The sequence below is a fragment of the Corvus moneduloides genome, chromosome 1 (genome assembly GCF_009650955.1).
Source record: "Corvus moneduloides isolate bCorMon1 chromosome 1, bCorMon1.pri, whole genome shotgun sequence".
NCBI lineage: Eukaryota > Metazoa > Chordata > Aves > Passeriformes > Corvidae > Corvus > Corvus moneduloides.
The window spans coordinates 16,240,083-16,258,235 of record NC_045476.1 but is presented as its reverse complement, the minus strand read 5'-3'; the positions used below and the strand labels follow the sequence as shown (position 1 = coordinate 16,258,235).

The 18,153-nt window shown below is 37.3% G+C and overlaps 1 protein-coding gene across 20 annotated transcripts in view; it reads right to left on the bottom strand.

The window, feature by feature from the left end:
• Positions 1–18,153, bottom strand: part of PARD3 (par-3 family cell polarity regulator) — a 451,472-nt gene that overhangs the window by 150,153 nt on the left and 283,166 nt on the right. For 14 of the 20 annotated variants that reach the window (XM_032100143.1, XM_032100149.1, XM_032100079.1 and 11 more), the window contains 4 exons: positions 16,395–16,545; positions 8,983–9,172; positions 4,009–4,160; positions 2,921–2,965 (listed from right to left, as the gene is read on the bottom strand). In XM_032100143.1, the coding sequence (XP_031956034.1) occupies positions 2,921–2,965; positions 4,009–4,160; positions 8,983–9,172; positions 16,395–16,545 (538 nt within the window). The remainder of the gene's footprint in view (positions 1–2,920; positions 2,966–4,008; positions 4,161–8,982; positions 9,173–16,394; positions 16,546–18,153) is intronic. The other 6 variants (XM_032100015.1, XM_032100119.1, XM_032100071.1 and 3 more) reach the window with 3 other exon arrangements.

Below are 18,153 nucleotides of genomic sequence, written 5' to 3'. Positions count from 1 at the left end.
GCCATCCATCTCCCAAGGGCTTTGTGACAAACCAAGCACAGCCCCTGCCCACCACACATGCACCTCCACTCCCTGTGTGCCCAGCTGGCCAGCCCTCGGGGACAAGGGCCAAGCCTTGCCCACCCAGCCATGCAGCCACCTCCTGCTCGTGCATGAGCGCGTGGGCAGCATGCAGCGGCTCTCCCACGCACAGACACATAACCTCGCAGCACAGAGGATCCAACGAGACATTGAATACATGGACATCACTTGAAGCCTGTGTGCTGCTCCCTATCCCATGTCCTTTGTTCCTCCCTTGTGCTGACACTGTTTAACAACTCATTGTGCCTCCACTTACCTCACTCTATGTGAATTATTTATACAGTGACAAAAATCCACTTGGGCAATTTGCAAAGGCAAAAGCACATGGTGTCAAAGGATCTATGATGCTTCATCCAGTGACTAATCTTAGTTTATAAAGCAAATTTTTCATAAGCACATTCTTTTAAATCATTTAAAATGACAATTTTTTTTTCTTTCTGAAACATTATTTTATGAGCTGTCAAGTCAAATGCTACCTGCAACTGATGCCAAAAACTGCTCTGTATTTCATTAAACCAGTTTTGCAAAGGCATAAAGTCTACTTTTTAAACACTTTCTTGAAGGACATTATCAGTGAGTCTATTTACTTAGTAACATCTGCTCCATTACATTTGATACATTTTTCCATTTCTAGTTCAGTTCAGACACTAAGAGATTGACACATCATCTGGGTAAGGCAGGGGAGGAATAAAGCAAGAAAGTGCATCAAAACCAGTTTCATTTTCATTCCATTTAATAAAAGTTTAATTAAAGAGCATTGTGTAAAAATAAATCAATAAATAATTTAAATAAAGGTTATTTGATTTTTTTCTTTTTCATGACATGCACATGGAAAAATAACCACCTAGAGCTATAGTATGCCTGAGACTCTATAAATGAGCCATGCTCAATTGCTACTGAATATACTTCTAACCTCTAGGATGAACTGTAAACACTATAAGGATTAGGTACTTCAAGTGAACTACAGAAAGAAAAATAATTTAAAAACCATTACTGTAACTAGGTCTGGAGAGTTCTGTGCTCTCCTTTTCAGCCAATACTATTAAATCCAACTGTGACAGTAACAGAGTTTGTTTTTATCTTTTCTAAAGTAAATATATGTTGAAGTTTTCTGGCTTCTAGAGTTCATTAAAGCATAGTTCACCACACATTTGAAGCTTTTTTTTTTCTTAGAACCAGACAATTTTTAAGCCAAACTACAGTAAGTGGTTTGTTTAACAGTCACATCCCTCTTCAGTAATGGGAGATATCCAGTGCTTATATACAAAACCTGGTTAAAAGCACGCAAGGTAAATAAAATAAAAGTACAGCAAAAAGTGTTTTCCTTTTTTCCAGCCATTGAAAAAATTTTCCAGCACATTTGCTGTGCACAAAATATGTAACTGCCTAGTCCAGATGGCATGGTCATGCTCTTTCACCCAAGTTGTCCAATTTGTCTCTTTTTTTGGAATTTAATCCAGGTGTTACACATAGAGAAAAACTGTACTCAATTCATACCACCCTCTACTGATACCACCAAAACCACTATGCACTTTTAAAACCTAAGCACTTTTAAAACCTAAACCTTAGAACACAAAGGTTTTACACCATTCTAATCACATCTCATTCAACTAGGCAGGTTAATAAGAAAATGAAAAGTAATTTACAATCATTTTGAGTTTGGTCTTTAACTTGTTTTTATGTGAATAATGCTCAGGAGTGAAGGCAGTTCCTAAGCACCAATTATTACCACAACCATTAACACAATTCATACATTCATACATTCACACTCCGATGGCTTTAATCCTTCAAAACATTCATACATTTTGATTTTGTTTACTCAGTCTTAATTTGCAAAGCTGCAAGTCTGTAGCCATATACTGCAACATTTTAAAATCTAGAAGACTTATCTGTTCAAATAAAAATTATAATTTTATCACTTGATTACTTACAGCTTTTCAGTATTCCTACTCATACTATAAAGTCCAGTTAAAAAGAGATGCAGTAGTGAATCAGTAAATGTAAATTCTGTATGGAATGCACTACTCCTCAAATCATGCTAAAATAAATAATATTTTCAGGTTAAAAAGGTGAATTGTTCCTAATTAGAGCTAAGTAATGTTATGGTGTCCTCTGGATCTAGCCTAATTAAAATAGCATTCCATAGGTCAAAAGCTAACTTTTATTAATAAATCATAAAGGTTCATAATTGCAGTCGGTGCATTATTTTAATTACTAATAAAAAAATATGCCTTGAAAGCTATTTCTCATTATCATTTTGTGAAACATTACAATGAATGGTATGTGGAAAAGATTCTATTTACATATTCTTTTGTTCTGTTACAATGCTCACGTTTCAGCTCCAAAGGCAAATCAACTTGCACAAATAATCTTCAACTCAATGCGCAACATGTATCTGATGACCACCTAAGGCAAAGGCAGCGGTTTTCTAATTAAAATAATTATTTTCAAGCACCATGTTAGCACTGTAATAGCCAAACACTCGACTCTTCTAAATCACCTCTCTGTGCACTACAGTTTGAAGCTAGGAGGAGATTTTCCAAGATTTTTTTTGAAAGGACAAAAAACCCCAAACAACTCTGAATATTTATGAGTTTAAAGTGTAGAAACAGGTGTGTGCCTACAATCACATGCATGACCTGGCTGAATATACCACCCCAGATACCTAACTCTATAGAAGATTTTATTTTTCTGTGTAACTTGATTATTCACAATAGAAAGCAGCCATGCAAGTACTGGAATATTCATGTTTTCATGCAATTTGACTGGCAGTTCTGTAATTGTGGTAAGCTGCTTTGACCAAGGTTTCTATAGCAACAGCCTTACTGTCAATTCTTACCTGTTTTCTGGTCATCCATTGTACTGAGCTTAGTCTCGTCAGCTACTGTTAAAAGGTAAATGCATAACGGTTAGCCCAGTTAGTGCCCATGCCCCACATGCACTCAACATTCCTTCTGGTTTGCGTATTTTCTTTTCAAGTTAGGGGACCTTAGAAATGTCCTACTTCATGCAAATAAACTGCAAGAATAAGCAAACATTCTGGGTAGAAATGGCAGCAAACTAGTAACCTTCATGCAGTGTCAGTCATGTTCACATCACAGGCAGGTACAATATGTTATTGACACGTTAGCACACGGCAACTAGTCAAGGCAAGTCAATACCTCCAACCTGACTGTACCCTGAGGAAGTTTGTGAATTAGGGATTGTAGGCAAGACATTCACAACTATTGTAAAGGAGGGAATTGAATTGCACTATATTTTATTATTCTGAGTAGGGAATTCTGTGTGTTTAAACCATCAAAACTCACTGTTTGAGGTTACTAGAGTGCACTTCAGAATCTAAATTCAATGGCAGAAAAATTGACAGGCTTGTTAGCAATTACTTAGTCTCAATTGGTTTATGAGTTAGAATGATCATAGTTGATTGCCTGTCTTAGCCGCTGCTACTTTATACGGCTTCTGATATAAATATTAAAACTTGGGTCTCAAACAGATGTCAGACTAGTCCCATTTTCTAATTCTGAATTCATCTACAAAATGAGAGACTACGAAGACCTTTAAGGCTAACTGCATTATAATCATGGACTGAAAATAAACCCGGCTACCCAGAACCACAGCGTGGTACAGTTTTACACAGTTCTTCTATATGGATTGGCATTTTTCACCTCCATTTTAATAAATACTGTTTACTATATTTAGGTAAAACCATATATTCAGAGGGCTATGATATTTGAATGTATGGACATTTACAAATAACAAACAACATCCAGGCCACTTGGCCATTCAAGTTAGTACTTTACTACCCACAAGTAGACATTACGTGCAGTAGTACTGCATATACACAATGTGTTTGGAATTACAAAATCTATATACTTACAACATGAAAATCAGGTTCAAATAAAAAACAATTGAAAAAACATCACTCACTACCTAGATCCATGCTTTTGGATTTTCGTGTTTTAACAAACTCCAACTGACTGGCATCTGAAAATTGCTTTGTACGCTTTTCTGACATGCTCTGGCGTCCAAAACCCTCTCGCTGGAAGGCAAGCACTGGATCAACATCTGGACTAAGAGTGCTGTAGGAAGGGAAAAAAATCATGCGAACATTTATCAAGATCACGCAACCTTTCACTCTTCAGAGAAAATCATTTATTTAGCACGTGACTTCTACCAACGATAAAGTGCACAGTTTTAAATACACCACTGCAAGTATTCAGTTACACACACAATGGATTTGTTTTACTGCATTAACCAATTCTAGTTAAAAGGTATCAAGAATTTCACTTATAGCTTTAATGAAAGATATACATATGTGGTGCACTATACATATTCTATCAGAACATAAAATCCAACACAGGAATAATTTGAGGGAGAATAAAACAGATCTTTTTTCTTCCTGAGAAACAAATTTATTCTATTGATAAAAAGTTATCTGTTTTTTTTTTATTAGAAAATATTTTTAGTAAAGCATAAGTAGAAACTGTCCTTGCCTGAAGCCCACAGACTTTCAAACTTCTTCATTTAAAAACTTTGCATTAAAATTTCTCTCCATATGTGAAATTTCTTGTAGACTTTTCACAGCTTCTCTTGCTTTTAACCTGGCTATGACAAACAACCATATTTTTACTCATTGCTTCCCCACAGAACAAGTATTTGCCACAATGGATTCACCACTGATTCAGAAATGGGGGGAACTGTACTGGGTTTTTGTTTCTTCACTTTAGTTTTCCAAAGTGACCCCAGCTGAGTGAGTCAGGTTTTTAGTGAGCTGCCTCAGAAACATGCTGAAGATAATTTATTAATGATGCTCAAACACTGGCAGAATCATGAGTGCAAGAATGCAGGCAAAATTTGGTGCAAGCTAAAAACTTTTTTAAAAAAAGGCAAGATTGCTTACTGCTAATAAACAGTATGAAAGGAAATTCACAAAAAGATCTTCCAGCTCCTAGAAAAGGGGATAGTATGTAGACCTCTAGTTCAGCTGGCACAAAAAGAAATCAAAAGCAAAAAGTACTGAAAAAATCAGTGTTTTCCACCATTGTTATCTATCCTATAGAAAAACTATCCCTCAAAATCCCCTCTTTAATTGTTGCTGTACTTCAAGATAAAAAAAGCTGAATACTTCATCACTGAGATCTCTAAATAGATCTCTAAATGCCATTCAAAATACTGTGTTCATACATCTTACTGTTTAGTACCATGTTTCAAAAGAATTATTTTTACTGTAAGGGGTGAGAAAAAGGCAAATAGCGAATTCCCAGTGAGAAAAAGGCAAATAGCGAATTTCTGCAACAAACAACTTATATTTTTAAATTCTGTAACATTCATGTGTTTATGTATGCCATGTACTATAATTTACAGGAGTACCTTTGATCACGAAACACCTGGGTATTAGGTAAAACAGTGAAAAGAGGTAAGGCAAAGTGTCCAAAGGTATGAAGTACTATAAAGGACGAAAATCACTATCCTCATTACCAGGCAGCCAAGAAGAAATTCAGTCTAGTAATGGCAGATTTACAAATAATAAGATATGTGCTTGTGACAAGCATATAATACTTCAGTGTGAGCAGGATCAGAGCTTATGTGAATAAAGCCAATGTCAAGTGCCTTTTGACTTTAATATTTCTGGCTCAGGCTCATAATGTTTTACATTTAATTACTGCAACTATTTCAGAGATGCCTGTGCAATTTAGCAATGTTCTGAAGCATATGCTTAAAAGCTCTGATGAATCAGAGACCAAACTCAAAAATAACTGTTTAGTCCTAACATTCGCTCCCACAAAACAGTGAAAAAATTATGTCCACATGATAGAAAGATAAAACATACAAGGCCAATATACACTTCTAGCATTTATAGCAGTGCAACACTGCAGTAGATGAATAAGAACCACCTAAATCTGAAAACGTCCTCCAAAGTGACTCAAACTGAACTTACAGGGTTTCAACACCTTTCATAATCAGATCATAACTGACTTTCCCAAGGCCACACAGAAGTTTTTGGCTCCCTACTAGTCAGCCCTGTCTCTGAAGGCCAGAAAAATGTAGTTTTACTAAGTGAGAATTTTTTTTCCAGCAACATCTGTTAGCACAGGCTCATGTTTGTTAAAATGATTGGCTTCATCTTGCCGAACAAAATGTATCCTGTGACACTTTCTTCAAAAAAGGTAAACTTATAAAATTATTTGTTTTGGCTGTATGCTTCTTTTTTCATATGAGCTTGCTTTGATCTACCTACATAAAACTTTTAGTAGAGCAGAATATCATTTCCATGTAAACATAGCACACACTTATATATTGAACTTGAAGTCTTAAGAGCAGACTAAAACTCCAATATCAAATATAACTTGAAAAGGACACCACAGGTCCCAGAGAGAGCAGTCGGGTCTGGACATGGCATTAGCAACAGGGAATTTGGAAGGCTGGAACCCAGTGTTTCCACTGACACCCTTTCAAAGACTTTCTTTCTGCATCCCTGCTCTGCCCTTGTCACACCTCCCTTCCACACATACTTATTAAGGGAACTGTTATTCCATGTTTGCATAGTATCCTACACACTAAAGGTGCTACTTAGCACCTTTATATGAGCCTTCTGTAGAGTTCTCAATTTTCATGTCCTGTTTTACTTCTATTATTAATGACCCATAAGCATGTTTTAGTAATTAAGGGAGGAGTGGATCACAGGAGTCTGAATGCATGTACATTGTCTATGAGTATTCAAAAGTCCCTGTGAAGAGCCACAACTGCAAAAGCCAATGATCACAGAGGAGGAACTAATGCCCCTAAAAATGCCTCATTTTAATATTTTTCAGCTACATCAATAAAAGACAGAAGGTGAATTTAGTGCAAGTCATTAAGCAATGCCAAATGCAATTTACTATATTCTAGAATACTTAACAAATAAGATTTCTGGAATGACAGCTGATCCTTAAAAGAATGTAACCGTCTTATGACCCTCAATGTTATTAAAATTCCATTTATTAATCCTGTCTTATTGCCCCGTTGTTTTCATAACATTTTCATCAAGGATTAGGGAGATATTGTGAGGCTGAAAAAGCTTACATTTTCTTCTGTGATTCAGAACAGCTGCCATTCTTGTTTGGATAACCCTTCATCTATATTCTTAGTTTTACCCTTTGTGCCTTCCAGCAAAATCATACAACGCACCTTCGTTTTACAAGTCTTCCTTCATCCATTAGCAACAGGAAATTAATGCAACAATCTAATTCTACTGCTATTTACTTCTTTTTACCAATAGAATACATTAGATAGTAAAGCACGACACTGATCTAACTCTTTTAAGTGCCATTGTATCTGAAGACCTTTACAGTGTCTCACACAAACATTTACAAGTTTTTTGAGTGTGATCAGTTCCACAATATCTAATCCCTATTTTTGTTACTGTTACTTCATTTACAAAGTGTATGAATAGCAAGACACACTGCAGAAGTCACTGTAAAAGCATCTGCAGATTTCAAATGGACTTTTACTTTCTTTTATAGGATTTTGCTCATATTCAGCTAAAAATACTCCCTCAGAAATAAGCTATTATGTGCAGGCCTGAGGACTATTCTATTTAAATGTCTCAGATTCTCATCTCTAAAAGCTTTTACAGAAGACAAATGGACTTTTCACAGGCCCAGATTACAGGTATGACTTGTCCCTAAGAAGAACTGTAACATCAAAAAAAAAGTAAAGGAGGATGAAAAAATTACGTTTTTATACAATCATTAAAACAGTGCTTAAAATACAGAACTCAGTTCCTGGATATAAGATGAATAAACTAGTTTAAAGCAAAGAAGCTGACAGGTGCATATCAGCTGGCAGGTGCTATTGCTGTTTTATTAAGATATTGCTGATACATTCATAACAGGCTCAAGAGACAAGAAAAATAAGAAAATTCATGTACTTCACACCATTTGTGGTAATTATCTAGCTTCAAGAAGTGGCAGCGTACAGAGGTGGGCTTTTATTTTGCTATTACTATAGATAATTACAGGACTTGTAAATGAAATCTTAGATCTGTATTAATTGTACTAACTAAGCAATAAACAGTATTTCTTTGCCAGGAACTTAAGCAAGTCAATAATGGAGCTCAATGCATTTCTCATTAAGACTCTTATGTTAAAATGTGTTAAAGTGATCAGAGAGTCAACCTAAGACTCACAAAAATTATTTTTACTATGGATTAAACATATAAAGTTACTTTCCATAGTTTTAAATGTGGAACTGTTACTTTCCATATATTTAAATGGAGAGCTATTACAGTACATTGTCTTTGCAAATCATCTGACAATATGAACAGTATTTCTTCACACACATGAAAAAATCTTAACTAGTTCTTTTTGCACAAGCCTTAACACTGAGGGAAAACAAAGAGCTGCTTTGACCTCTAAGTAGATTTAAAAGATCTGTACATTATTCGGAAAAGTAAGGACGTGTACAGAAGTATTGAGATGCTCCTAGATGTACAATGGAATATAAAAATAAAATCTTTGTTTTATAGACTTTGAAATATTTACAGTGAGGTTTATAGATTACAATTTCCAAGCAGTCTTTCATCTTTCATAAATTCAAGTGTTTAAATTTAGCAAAATTTTTTTTGCAAAAGCTAGGTCAGTTGGCAATTAAAATTAAATCATCAAAATAACATATCTATATATTGTCTAAGTAATAGTTCCACAAATATACCTTAAATATTTCCACAAATATGCACAAAACTGCAACCAGAAGTATTTGTACAGACTTCCTCCCTGAAACAGGGACAATTACCAGTCTGAAAATAGTAAAATCCAAATGTGACAAAAAAGAATTAATATTAGCAGTAGCCAAAAAACTAACTAAAGGAAAAGATGCAACTACAGCTCTCTCTTTTTCCCTTCCACTAAACCATGCTCTTACCAGTCTGTTGACTCATTAATTGCAGCTTTAGCCCATCCGCCAGTATCAACAGTGCCAAACCCAACATCGTCATGGGAACTGGATGATGACTGGTCAGAGAGATGAGGAGGAAGGACCGACATCCTGTCATCTTCAATAATGACAGTGTCATCCTGGGGCATGTTCACTGTTGGAGACAGCTGATATTTACCTGAACAAAAGGGAGAAAAAAACCCAAACTAAGTAACGGCAGGCAGAGTGCAAAGAGTGCCTTGAAAAATATATAATCACAGCTGATAAAAGGTTATGTTAAACTGCAGTGCTACTGATAAGAGTGACACAATGCAGATAATAAAATTAACTATGTCTCACTTTGTACACATCTTCCTGTGCAGAGTCTGAAAAGTGATGCATACCAGTTGTTTCTGTGGCCTACTGAGAGACCTTAGGGTCACAGAAGGGTTGAGGTTTGGAAGGGACCTCTCTTCTGGTCCAACCCTTTCCACTCAAGTAGAGACACCTACAGCTATGTAGGCCCAGGACCCCAAATTGCTTTGGAGTATTTCTTCTGCACCACCTCCCTGGGCACTCTGTGCCAGTGCATGGTCACCTTCACACTGAAAAAGTGTTTCCTGATGTTCAGAGGGAACCTCCCATCTTTCTATCAGTGCCCATAGTCTAAAGTCCTGGCTGAGGAACTGCTGAAAAGCACCTCTCCCAGAAGATAGTATCTCCTCTTGTATCACATTATTTGGTAGAAACAAAGAATGAGTTCCACAAGGACTAACAGAGACCATCACTCTTCCTGATCAGTCTGGCCCTCATGAAATGAGAAATTGTTTAAGTGATGCTGGAAAGTGGACACATGCAAAATATGGGGAAAAGAATACCGAATTCTATTATCAACAAATTCAAATACGTTTTAACACTTCTGTTAAAACACTTAAACCAGAACCATCACATACATGATACGGACATAATAAAGATTCAACATTAGTCTGTTCAGTGGCAGACTTCGTCAAGTAAATTTGTGAGAGTATAAGTTAAAAGATGATACGGTCTTACTAAAACAATTAGTAAAATTGCCACATCTCATGAGAAGAAACACACTAGCTTAATCAGCCATTAATGTGACAAGGAACTGCAAATTATTCTAAAACTATGATGCGCCAGACAGAGGAATGGAAATAGAAGTTTTGTGATACATGACTTAAACTGCTTTCATGGACACATCAATTATTTCCACACTTTACTTTCACTACAGATATGTAAAAAATGTGAAGAATTAGGGGAAAATAATTTTTTCCTCTTTTCTGGAAAGGTTTCAGTCACCATCACTACCTTTGTATGCAATTATTAAAAAACAAACAAACAAACCCCTATGTGTAAAGAGCTAGATAAAATTCTCACTGCACCAGATAGTACACACTGTACATCTTTCCAAAGAGGGGAGAACTGGCTTCAAAAGGGATCATTAAAGAAGGCTGAAAAAGTGGCTGGAAGAAAAAGGTACTGCAGAGTGAACATCTCATCACTGTCAAACTGAAATGAATGTATGCAGTTTGCATAACAGCTGATTCTGCCCAGCAATAGTTCCTTTGATGGACAGGTTAATGTTTAGCCTGGTAATGTACTTCTTTCCAAACATAATGCCTACAAGACTGTTAACTCTGTACTTAATAACGTCTCCAAAGAATTGATTGTGAAAAGGTATAACCTTATGGCATTCGGCAGATTGAACTTCCCATTTGAGAGGCTACAGTAATTCAGTAACACTTTTAACTTTTCACTACCCTTCTTTATATCTGACAAGGGTGAAGACTGACATTTTAATAGTTGCTTTGGAATTTAGGAGAAAACCCATCTGACGTGCCTATGCTTTTCATTGCAGACGAAGCTAAAAACAGGTGAAAGGCTTCACCTCCAGCAGATGGTTGGACAAACCTCAGTGCTGGACTCAATACATCCTTTGTCAAGAACTCGGCTGAAGTGGACAGAAAATACCCCTGGAGAATTAAGTCAGCAAGTGTTGTGAGAAACCTTACAAAGAAACATCAAAGAAACTTCAAACCTAGTCATCTTCAGTATATTTGACTGATCTACAAATCTAAGGCATTGCTCGACCTGTCTACAAACCTCTTCAAGAAAATAATTTGCCCTCAGGCTAGAAAAGTGCTATTTAGACTCTGTGAAATTTAGACTCTGACTACACTTCAAGTCCAGTTTTGCATATATTAATTCAACTTCAGTGAGGTAATCTGTAATAACATAAATTATTTTGGACACTGTACTAAGCAAGGTAAAATATTCTCCATTTTAAGTGTTTCTCATCTCAGGACAATGATGCTCGAATTTCCTGGACAAGTTACCAATCTAAAGAAGCACAGCCTGAGGACCACACCAAACTATTGGGTAAGGAGGGTATTAATTTTCCCATTTTTTGGTTTTCTCTTTTTGCTGTTCTGTGAGTTCTTTTATTCAGAGTTTGAATTAAAATGCAGAAGACTGAGAATTCTTGTTTGGACTAAGCTGTTTATTATATCTTATCTATAATACAGCTGCACGGGATGTGCCTCTTAGGTGACAAGGTGGAAAATGGCCATGAGTTCTAACTTCCAAGGCTTTTTAAAGTCTAAATTAACCAATTTTGAAATATCAATATGAAATGTTTTTACTTACAACCCAATTACTAACTTTTCATGTCCTGCAGTGCAGGACTTTTAACCCAATGGCAGAAATCCTAGATTTGTGAAGAAGAAGGAGAAAAGAGAACAGAAGAAGAAGAAGATCCACATCCAAATTCCTCCATATTGTAACCTATTATTACCTATATCCCCTAAACCTATTTTTCTACATCTCTACATATTCCACCCAGTGATACAAGTTTTAATTACACAGCAACAACCTCAGTGTTATAACACAATTTATGGAGCCTTTCCCAGGGTTTTGGATCAAATACAGTGTACTTCTGAGGATCACTGCCTCTCAGCACTGACAGGCTGAAATTCTCAGAACCCTGGGTTCCAACATGAGGGTTCCCATCTGTCTGTGCAGAAAAAGAAGTCTCAGAGCTCCAGTACCAAATGTCTGGTCTCCAGGTCTATGAGCATTTTCATGCTACAAGGAAAAATATGCCAAGCAGCATGACTTCAAACCTTTTATACACCTATAATACACCAGAAAATAGTTTGGATCTGAATTAAACCACCAACATAAAGCACTCCAAAAAACCCTAAGCATATACAGTACAGAATAATAGGCTTACTCATGAGGAACTAAACTGCTCCAGGTCCTTTTAAATCATGAAATTCTCTGAAGTTCGGTTAATATGTTTGCTGGGATAACTTGGCTCCCATATTGACACTGCATTGTCATGGAACTCTCTCTGGCTTGGTCCTTGTGCTTTTGCTATTGCTTTCTCTTTAAAGGACGGTCTACAAAATCTGTTGAACACTCTCACCATATGTTCAAAACCCAGTATTTCTTTATGAGTGACTCATGAGCATGTTGATACTGTGGGATTCAGACCAATAGTACAACGAATGCCTGGAGAATGACTAACAACAAAAATTTCTCCACTGTATCCAGGCCTTGGATTTCAAGAAAGTGCTCAGATCTGTCAACTCTTGCAGAAGAGCACCACATTCTGATGAGATTCCTGGCCCAGGAACCACATTCAGATTGTAAAGGGTTATTTTCATTTCACTGACACACACACTCTACATCTCTAGCTAAATTTTTGTCAGTAGTGCTTCCTCCTGATTCCATCCTTAAGATAGCAATTATTTATGTAGAGAATAAAGTATTTCCTGTTGTGTAGGAAGCGTCAAATTTTACAAAGTTCTGGGGGATCCTTCAGGATGAAAAGCAGATTCAGGACAAGAGATTGTTATTCTGTGTACACACAGATAAATAACTTCTGTTTAGTTACCATTAGCAACAAAACCCATCACATTCATAAAAAAAATATCAGCAACTAGAAGAAAGAGATGAAAGAGGACTCTGTACTAAACTGTTTGTTGAATAAGAATAATTTATATAGACAGCAGCTATGTATTTGTGTATTGCAAAACTCAGGAGCACAATGCATGATATTCAAGAATGGTATGTCAGAAGAAGACTTGAATTTTTAATTATAGAGCCAAGCAAACCAGTGTAACACAGCTGTTATTCTGAATGTGCTAACAACACACAACTGGAAATATTAGAATAAACATAAGGGGTTATTACAGCCATTTAATCCTTAAAAGAGATGACTTAATTTGTATAAATAAAAAATCCCACCTCCTCCAAATCAAAAATATTCCCTGAATACAGAAAGTTGTATCTTTTCTCCATCAGAATTTTTCAGTGAAATATTATCAAATGAAAAAGCATAAGAAAATCTATAATAGCAATAACCACCTAGAAAAGTAGATCAAAATGAGAATCATCAGAAACATGAAAAGATTCATGTAGCCTTATTGCAGTAAGCAATCATTATTTTACATAATTTAAATCACATCCTAAAATTGGTACTTTATTCCCACTCTCACAGCAAGGATCTGACAGCCAGTTCTTGCTTGTCAGTTATGAAAGAGTAAGGAAATTGTCTTAAATACCTTTCCTGAAATTACATTAATGGTATTTAAAAGAAACAAAACACTCTTAAAATCTTTGTTCCAACTTTAAGCAATTACTAGAACAAGCAGGCATTTTTCAGACTTTGACATTGCTACTTTTGAATAGGCTAACTTAGGAAGGAAAAAAACTCAAATCCATCCAAGAGCAAAAGCAGCAGAAAGACCTGCTCCTTCAACCATGAAAACAAAGAGTCATCTCCTCACTAAAAAGTACTGAGTACTGAAAGTTTACATAGTTAAATCCACTGAGGGATAAATCAAAAGACATCAGATGATTCAGAGAGCCCATAGAGGGCTTCTTGATATGGGGAGAGCACTCAAGGGAACCAGCATTGCATGAAGCCCTCCTTTGGGCTTGTTTTCATGGGCAGGACCAGTGTGGGAAGGTACAGACCTCCAGTGTTCTTCAGCCAGATTGTTCTTAGGACTAATCCTCACTTTTAGGCCAATTTTCAAGAGGGGAAGAGTCATGTAACACCACATAAACATTCTCAGGAAAATAAAAAAAATCCTGCTTTTTTTCTCATTATCCATGCCAAAAAGGACAGGGATTCAACTGCATAATGAATGACTGTTTTAAAAACGTTAGCTATTCTGAAACAAACAACTGTACCTATCTCTCCCAACAGGCAATACCTCTCTGTTGTATGGCACTGCAAGAAAACTTGCATGCCAAAGGTTATGAACACTAAAGTTTTAATTTAGTGATACTGATTAATTCAGAAAAATCGTCTATTAGAAAACTGACCACTCCCTCAAAACTGGGTTTAAATATCACAGGTCTGTGAAGCTGCTGTGATTGTAGATGGGAACAGTCCAATCCAGGAAAGACCAGTTTTTAGTTACATGCCACTAGATCACATTTACTATGAGGTTCGGGCACAATTTGATTTTCCACTAAAGTGCTTCCACTAAAGATTCAATGGATTTAGGTCACAACCAACCAATTTTCTACATAGCTCCTGGTCCCTGAAAACAATTCAGAAAAAATGATGATTCACAGAAAATCAAAACATTAACTTCAGGTTATAAGAAACTTAGAAAATGAAGGATGGATTTTTTTTCTGCCTACGTATACAAGGCAAAGGTATCTAAAAGCATTACCTGTCAACAGCTTTGGAAAGATGGCTTTTTTGTAGTAGTTTAAACATCAGTTACTGGCTACTGCTAAAGGGATGATACTAGACTGATGAACAACTAGTTCAGTTTGCCATGGCAAGTCTTGTGCTCCTCTGATATCAGAGTAAACTGCATTGCTGGCACATGTGCACCAAGACTCTCTCAGGGTTCCTTCTCCTATCAATGGACAAGGTGTTTAAGTGATAATTTGTTAACACTTACATGAGCTCTATGTGTAAATCCTCTGCAGCACTAATGGAAAGAGCAGAAGGCAGTGCTTTGCAAATGTTTTATCTAAAGCCTTGACACCACAAGAATTTGTTCTTTCCTTGGGAGAGCAGTGCTAAAGACTTCAAATTATTTCATCACTCCTTAAATTTGTTGACAAAGAAATACACTTTTTTCTCAATTGTTCTCTTTAAGAGCATATGGCTTTGGGTGACAAGGTTTCACACTGCCTTGATTTTCATGTGCACATTTTTTCTTCCAAACTGCACAAAATGAAATGCAATAGAACAAGAATATGATTTGTTTCTAATTACTACTGCCCAAATGCACAAAAAAGGACAAAAGACTTAATGGAAGAAATACCCTAAAGAGCAAACTTGTGGATTTTCAGAGAGTTTAACAACAGTCCTAATCTGCTACCACAAAGAAAATGCAAACCCCAAAATATAAAAAATTATTTTAAAAAGAAAACAGGGAAAAAAAAACCCCACCAACCCAAAACAGGGTGAAAAATATACACAAACTGTTGACTGAAAAAGCCTAAGTGGTAGACTAATTTTCTAAGGCTGAAAACTAATCTAAAGCAATTGAAAACTAAGTTAAGCCTTGCTTCATATCAAGTTTATAGCAGCATCTTCTAATACATTCTGTGTATGCGATACACTAAAAAAAAATCCTATATTTAATAGCCATGTTGTCTCTTTAAAACTTGCAACTCAAGCGAGCAATTGTCACATCTTCTGTCAGGTGTTATTTTCATCATGCTGCTTTTTGTGTTTAAACTTGAAAATCCTTTCAAACTAATCCCATCCTAGTCAGTAAATCCAACCACTCCTGTGGCAAGGCAAGTCTTCATTAACTAGCTCTGTACATCAGAAGTTGAATTGCTGCAGAGCAACTGCTAATAACCTCATTATCCACTGGGACCATGCAGATGGTAGGGCACAGAATCTACACAAGGGATGCTTAAAATTAGTTATGAGGCTTTTAAACTGGTGTCCTGCAAAGCAAAAATTCAAATAAATTTAAAAGTCCCCTAATAAGCATAAATGGATGCAAGATTGCCTTATTTATTTTTGTATTTTAGTAGGACTGAAACAGAGGAGAAGAAATGCTAAAAAAAATTATGAATTTGCATGTGCCACTGCCTTTGATGCAACATGGAGGCTAGACCAACCAATAATTAATTGTCCCAAATCAGACATTGAAAGACCATGTTAAATGCTACTATTATTCATTCTGTGACCTGTCACAGGATACAAAATTCAATTCAGAATCCCACTTTACTTTCTTCCTCACATTAACTATCCAGAAGGCTTACATGGAACAATTTTAAGGCACATTTTAAGTTGGTCAATGCAACCTCCATGTTCCCCAATTCCCATGTAACACATTAATCACCCTTCAGTGAATCACAGAGAGAAATAAAAACATGCCCTGCTTAGCAGAGCTGCTTTGACTCACCCATTATCCTGCTCAACGCCACGTTCTTTGTGGGCGACTCGCTGAGACCCTCGATCCCGCCGTAGAGGGAGTGGGAAATCCTCCGCTCCCGGTCATCCAGCAGAGTCTCTATGGGCAGCTCTGGCCCAGAGGGGCTCCCAGGTGATTCCAACTGCAAAGAGAGGGGAAAATTAGCGCCTGGGGTCCCCTTAACCACATGGGGGAACTGTAACAAATTGCCTAAGGCCTAGAGCTGTCTAAGCACCAAATAAGCTAGAACTTCTCATCCTGGACAGAGAAAATTTGCAATGACAGCTCTGCCTAATGACCAACTTTCTAACCCCTTTACACTGCACCCCCCATGGTGCCCTGTCAAATTTCAAATCCTTCAGCAGAAAATTGGTGAAAAAACCCCATTCCATTTTGGTGTCTCTTTGTTGGATAATTTCTTCAACAGACAGTTGGGCTGTTTTCAATACCATCAGCAGACAGCTGGGCCATCTTCCCCACACTGACAGCTAAGCACAACAGGACCCTTATCAGGAGCACGGAACAGGAACTCTCATTTGGAATTGGCTGCTGCTGCCACAGTGGTGCAACTTGCTTTCAAATGCAATCATCATACTCCAAAGTTTTGTAGTTAGGAACAAAAGAAAAAAACACAAAAGTTGTCAGACTTCATCGTAATTATATTTTTCATTTGAGTTCTTTGCTCTGCCTTTCCTGACTGCAGAGTAAAGAGTTCTTGCATGCTTCATTCAGCCTGAACGATTGCTGCAGCATCCAGGCAGACACAAAAACCAGAACTGGCAAGATTTGGGGTGACCTCCACTCCAGCCCTCAAACTCCTGCAGCTGCCAGGTCTCTGCCCACCACAGCTGCAGCCAGAGTCTCCAGGGCATCACAAGACAGATGAAGTATGTGGTAGAAGTGATGGAGACAGGCTGCTTGGCCACCTGCACAGGAGAGCAAACTGCATATACAGCCACCTGCCCACCCCACCCCAACTCTTCTTCAGCAGACTGCCCTGAGTGTCTTCCCGGCCCAGCCTTTGCTTGCAGAAGATAGTCATCCCTTGTTTTCCTACACTTGCCTCTCAGATTTTTCAAAAAGACAGGAAAAAGTCAAGCTCTCCTTGGCAAGCCCCAGAGAATCAGAGCTCCGGGGAAAGCAGCACCCATGAGAGGTGAAGAAAATAATTTGGTACCATCTAGCTGGATTTACCCACCCCATCAGCCACAGGCAGCTCTGCTGTCAGCACAGCCCCCCGGGAATGAGGAGAATGAGTACCTGTTCACTCACAGGTCACTGTGGATGCCAAATTTAGCAGGGTCCAGTTGCTCCCTGCAGAGAGGTGTGCTCCTCACACCATCCAGCCTTCCTGCTGCCCTTAAAGCTCTTGGTTCACCTGGGCTCCAGCACAGTGCTGGTCTCTCAGTAATGCTATCAAGGTGCTTTGCCAAGACCATTAAACCAATTCACCTGAACATCATGAGCTGAATTCAGCTCTATTAAAAAGTAAACAACTATTAAAAAATAGATACATTTTGTAGAAAAGTAGTATGAACTCAGATATCAAAGCATTAGCTCTTACCAACACGCCTCTTCATATTGAAGCATATAGTAAATCCTAAAAACAATGTCCTTACACAGATGCCACAGCATTTATTTCATACGTATCGAAATAAAGTGGGGACCAGACACTGAAAGACACTGAGCATGTTGCAAACTATTTGAAGCCACTGGGAATGCTTATTCCAAGTATTGCTCTCCAGACGAG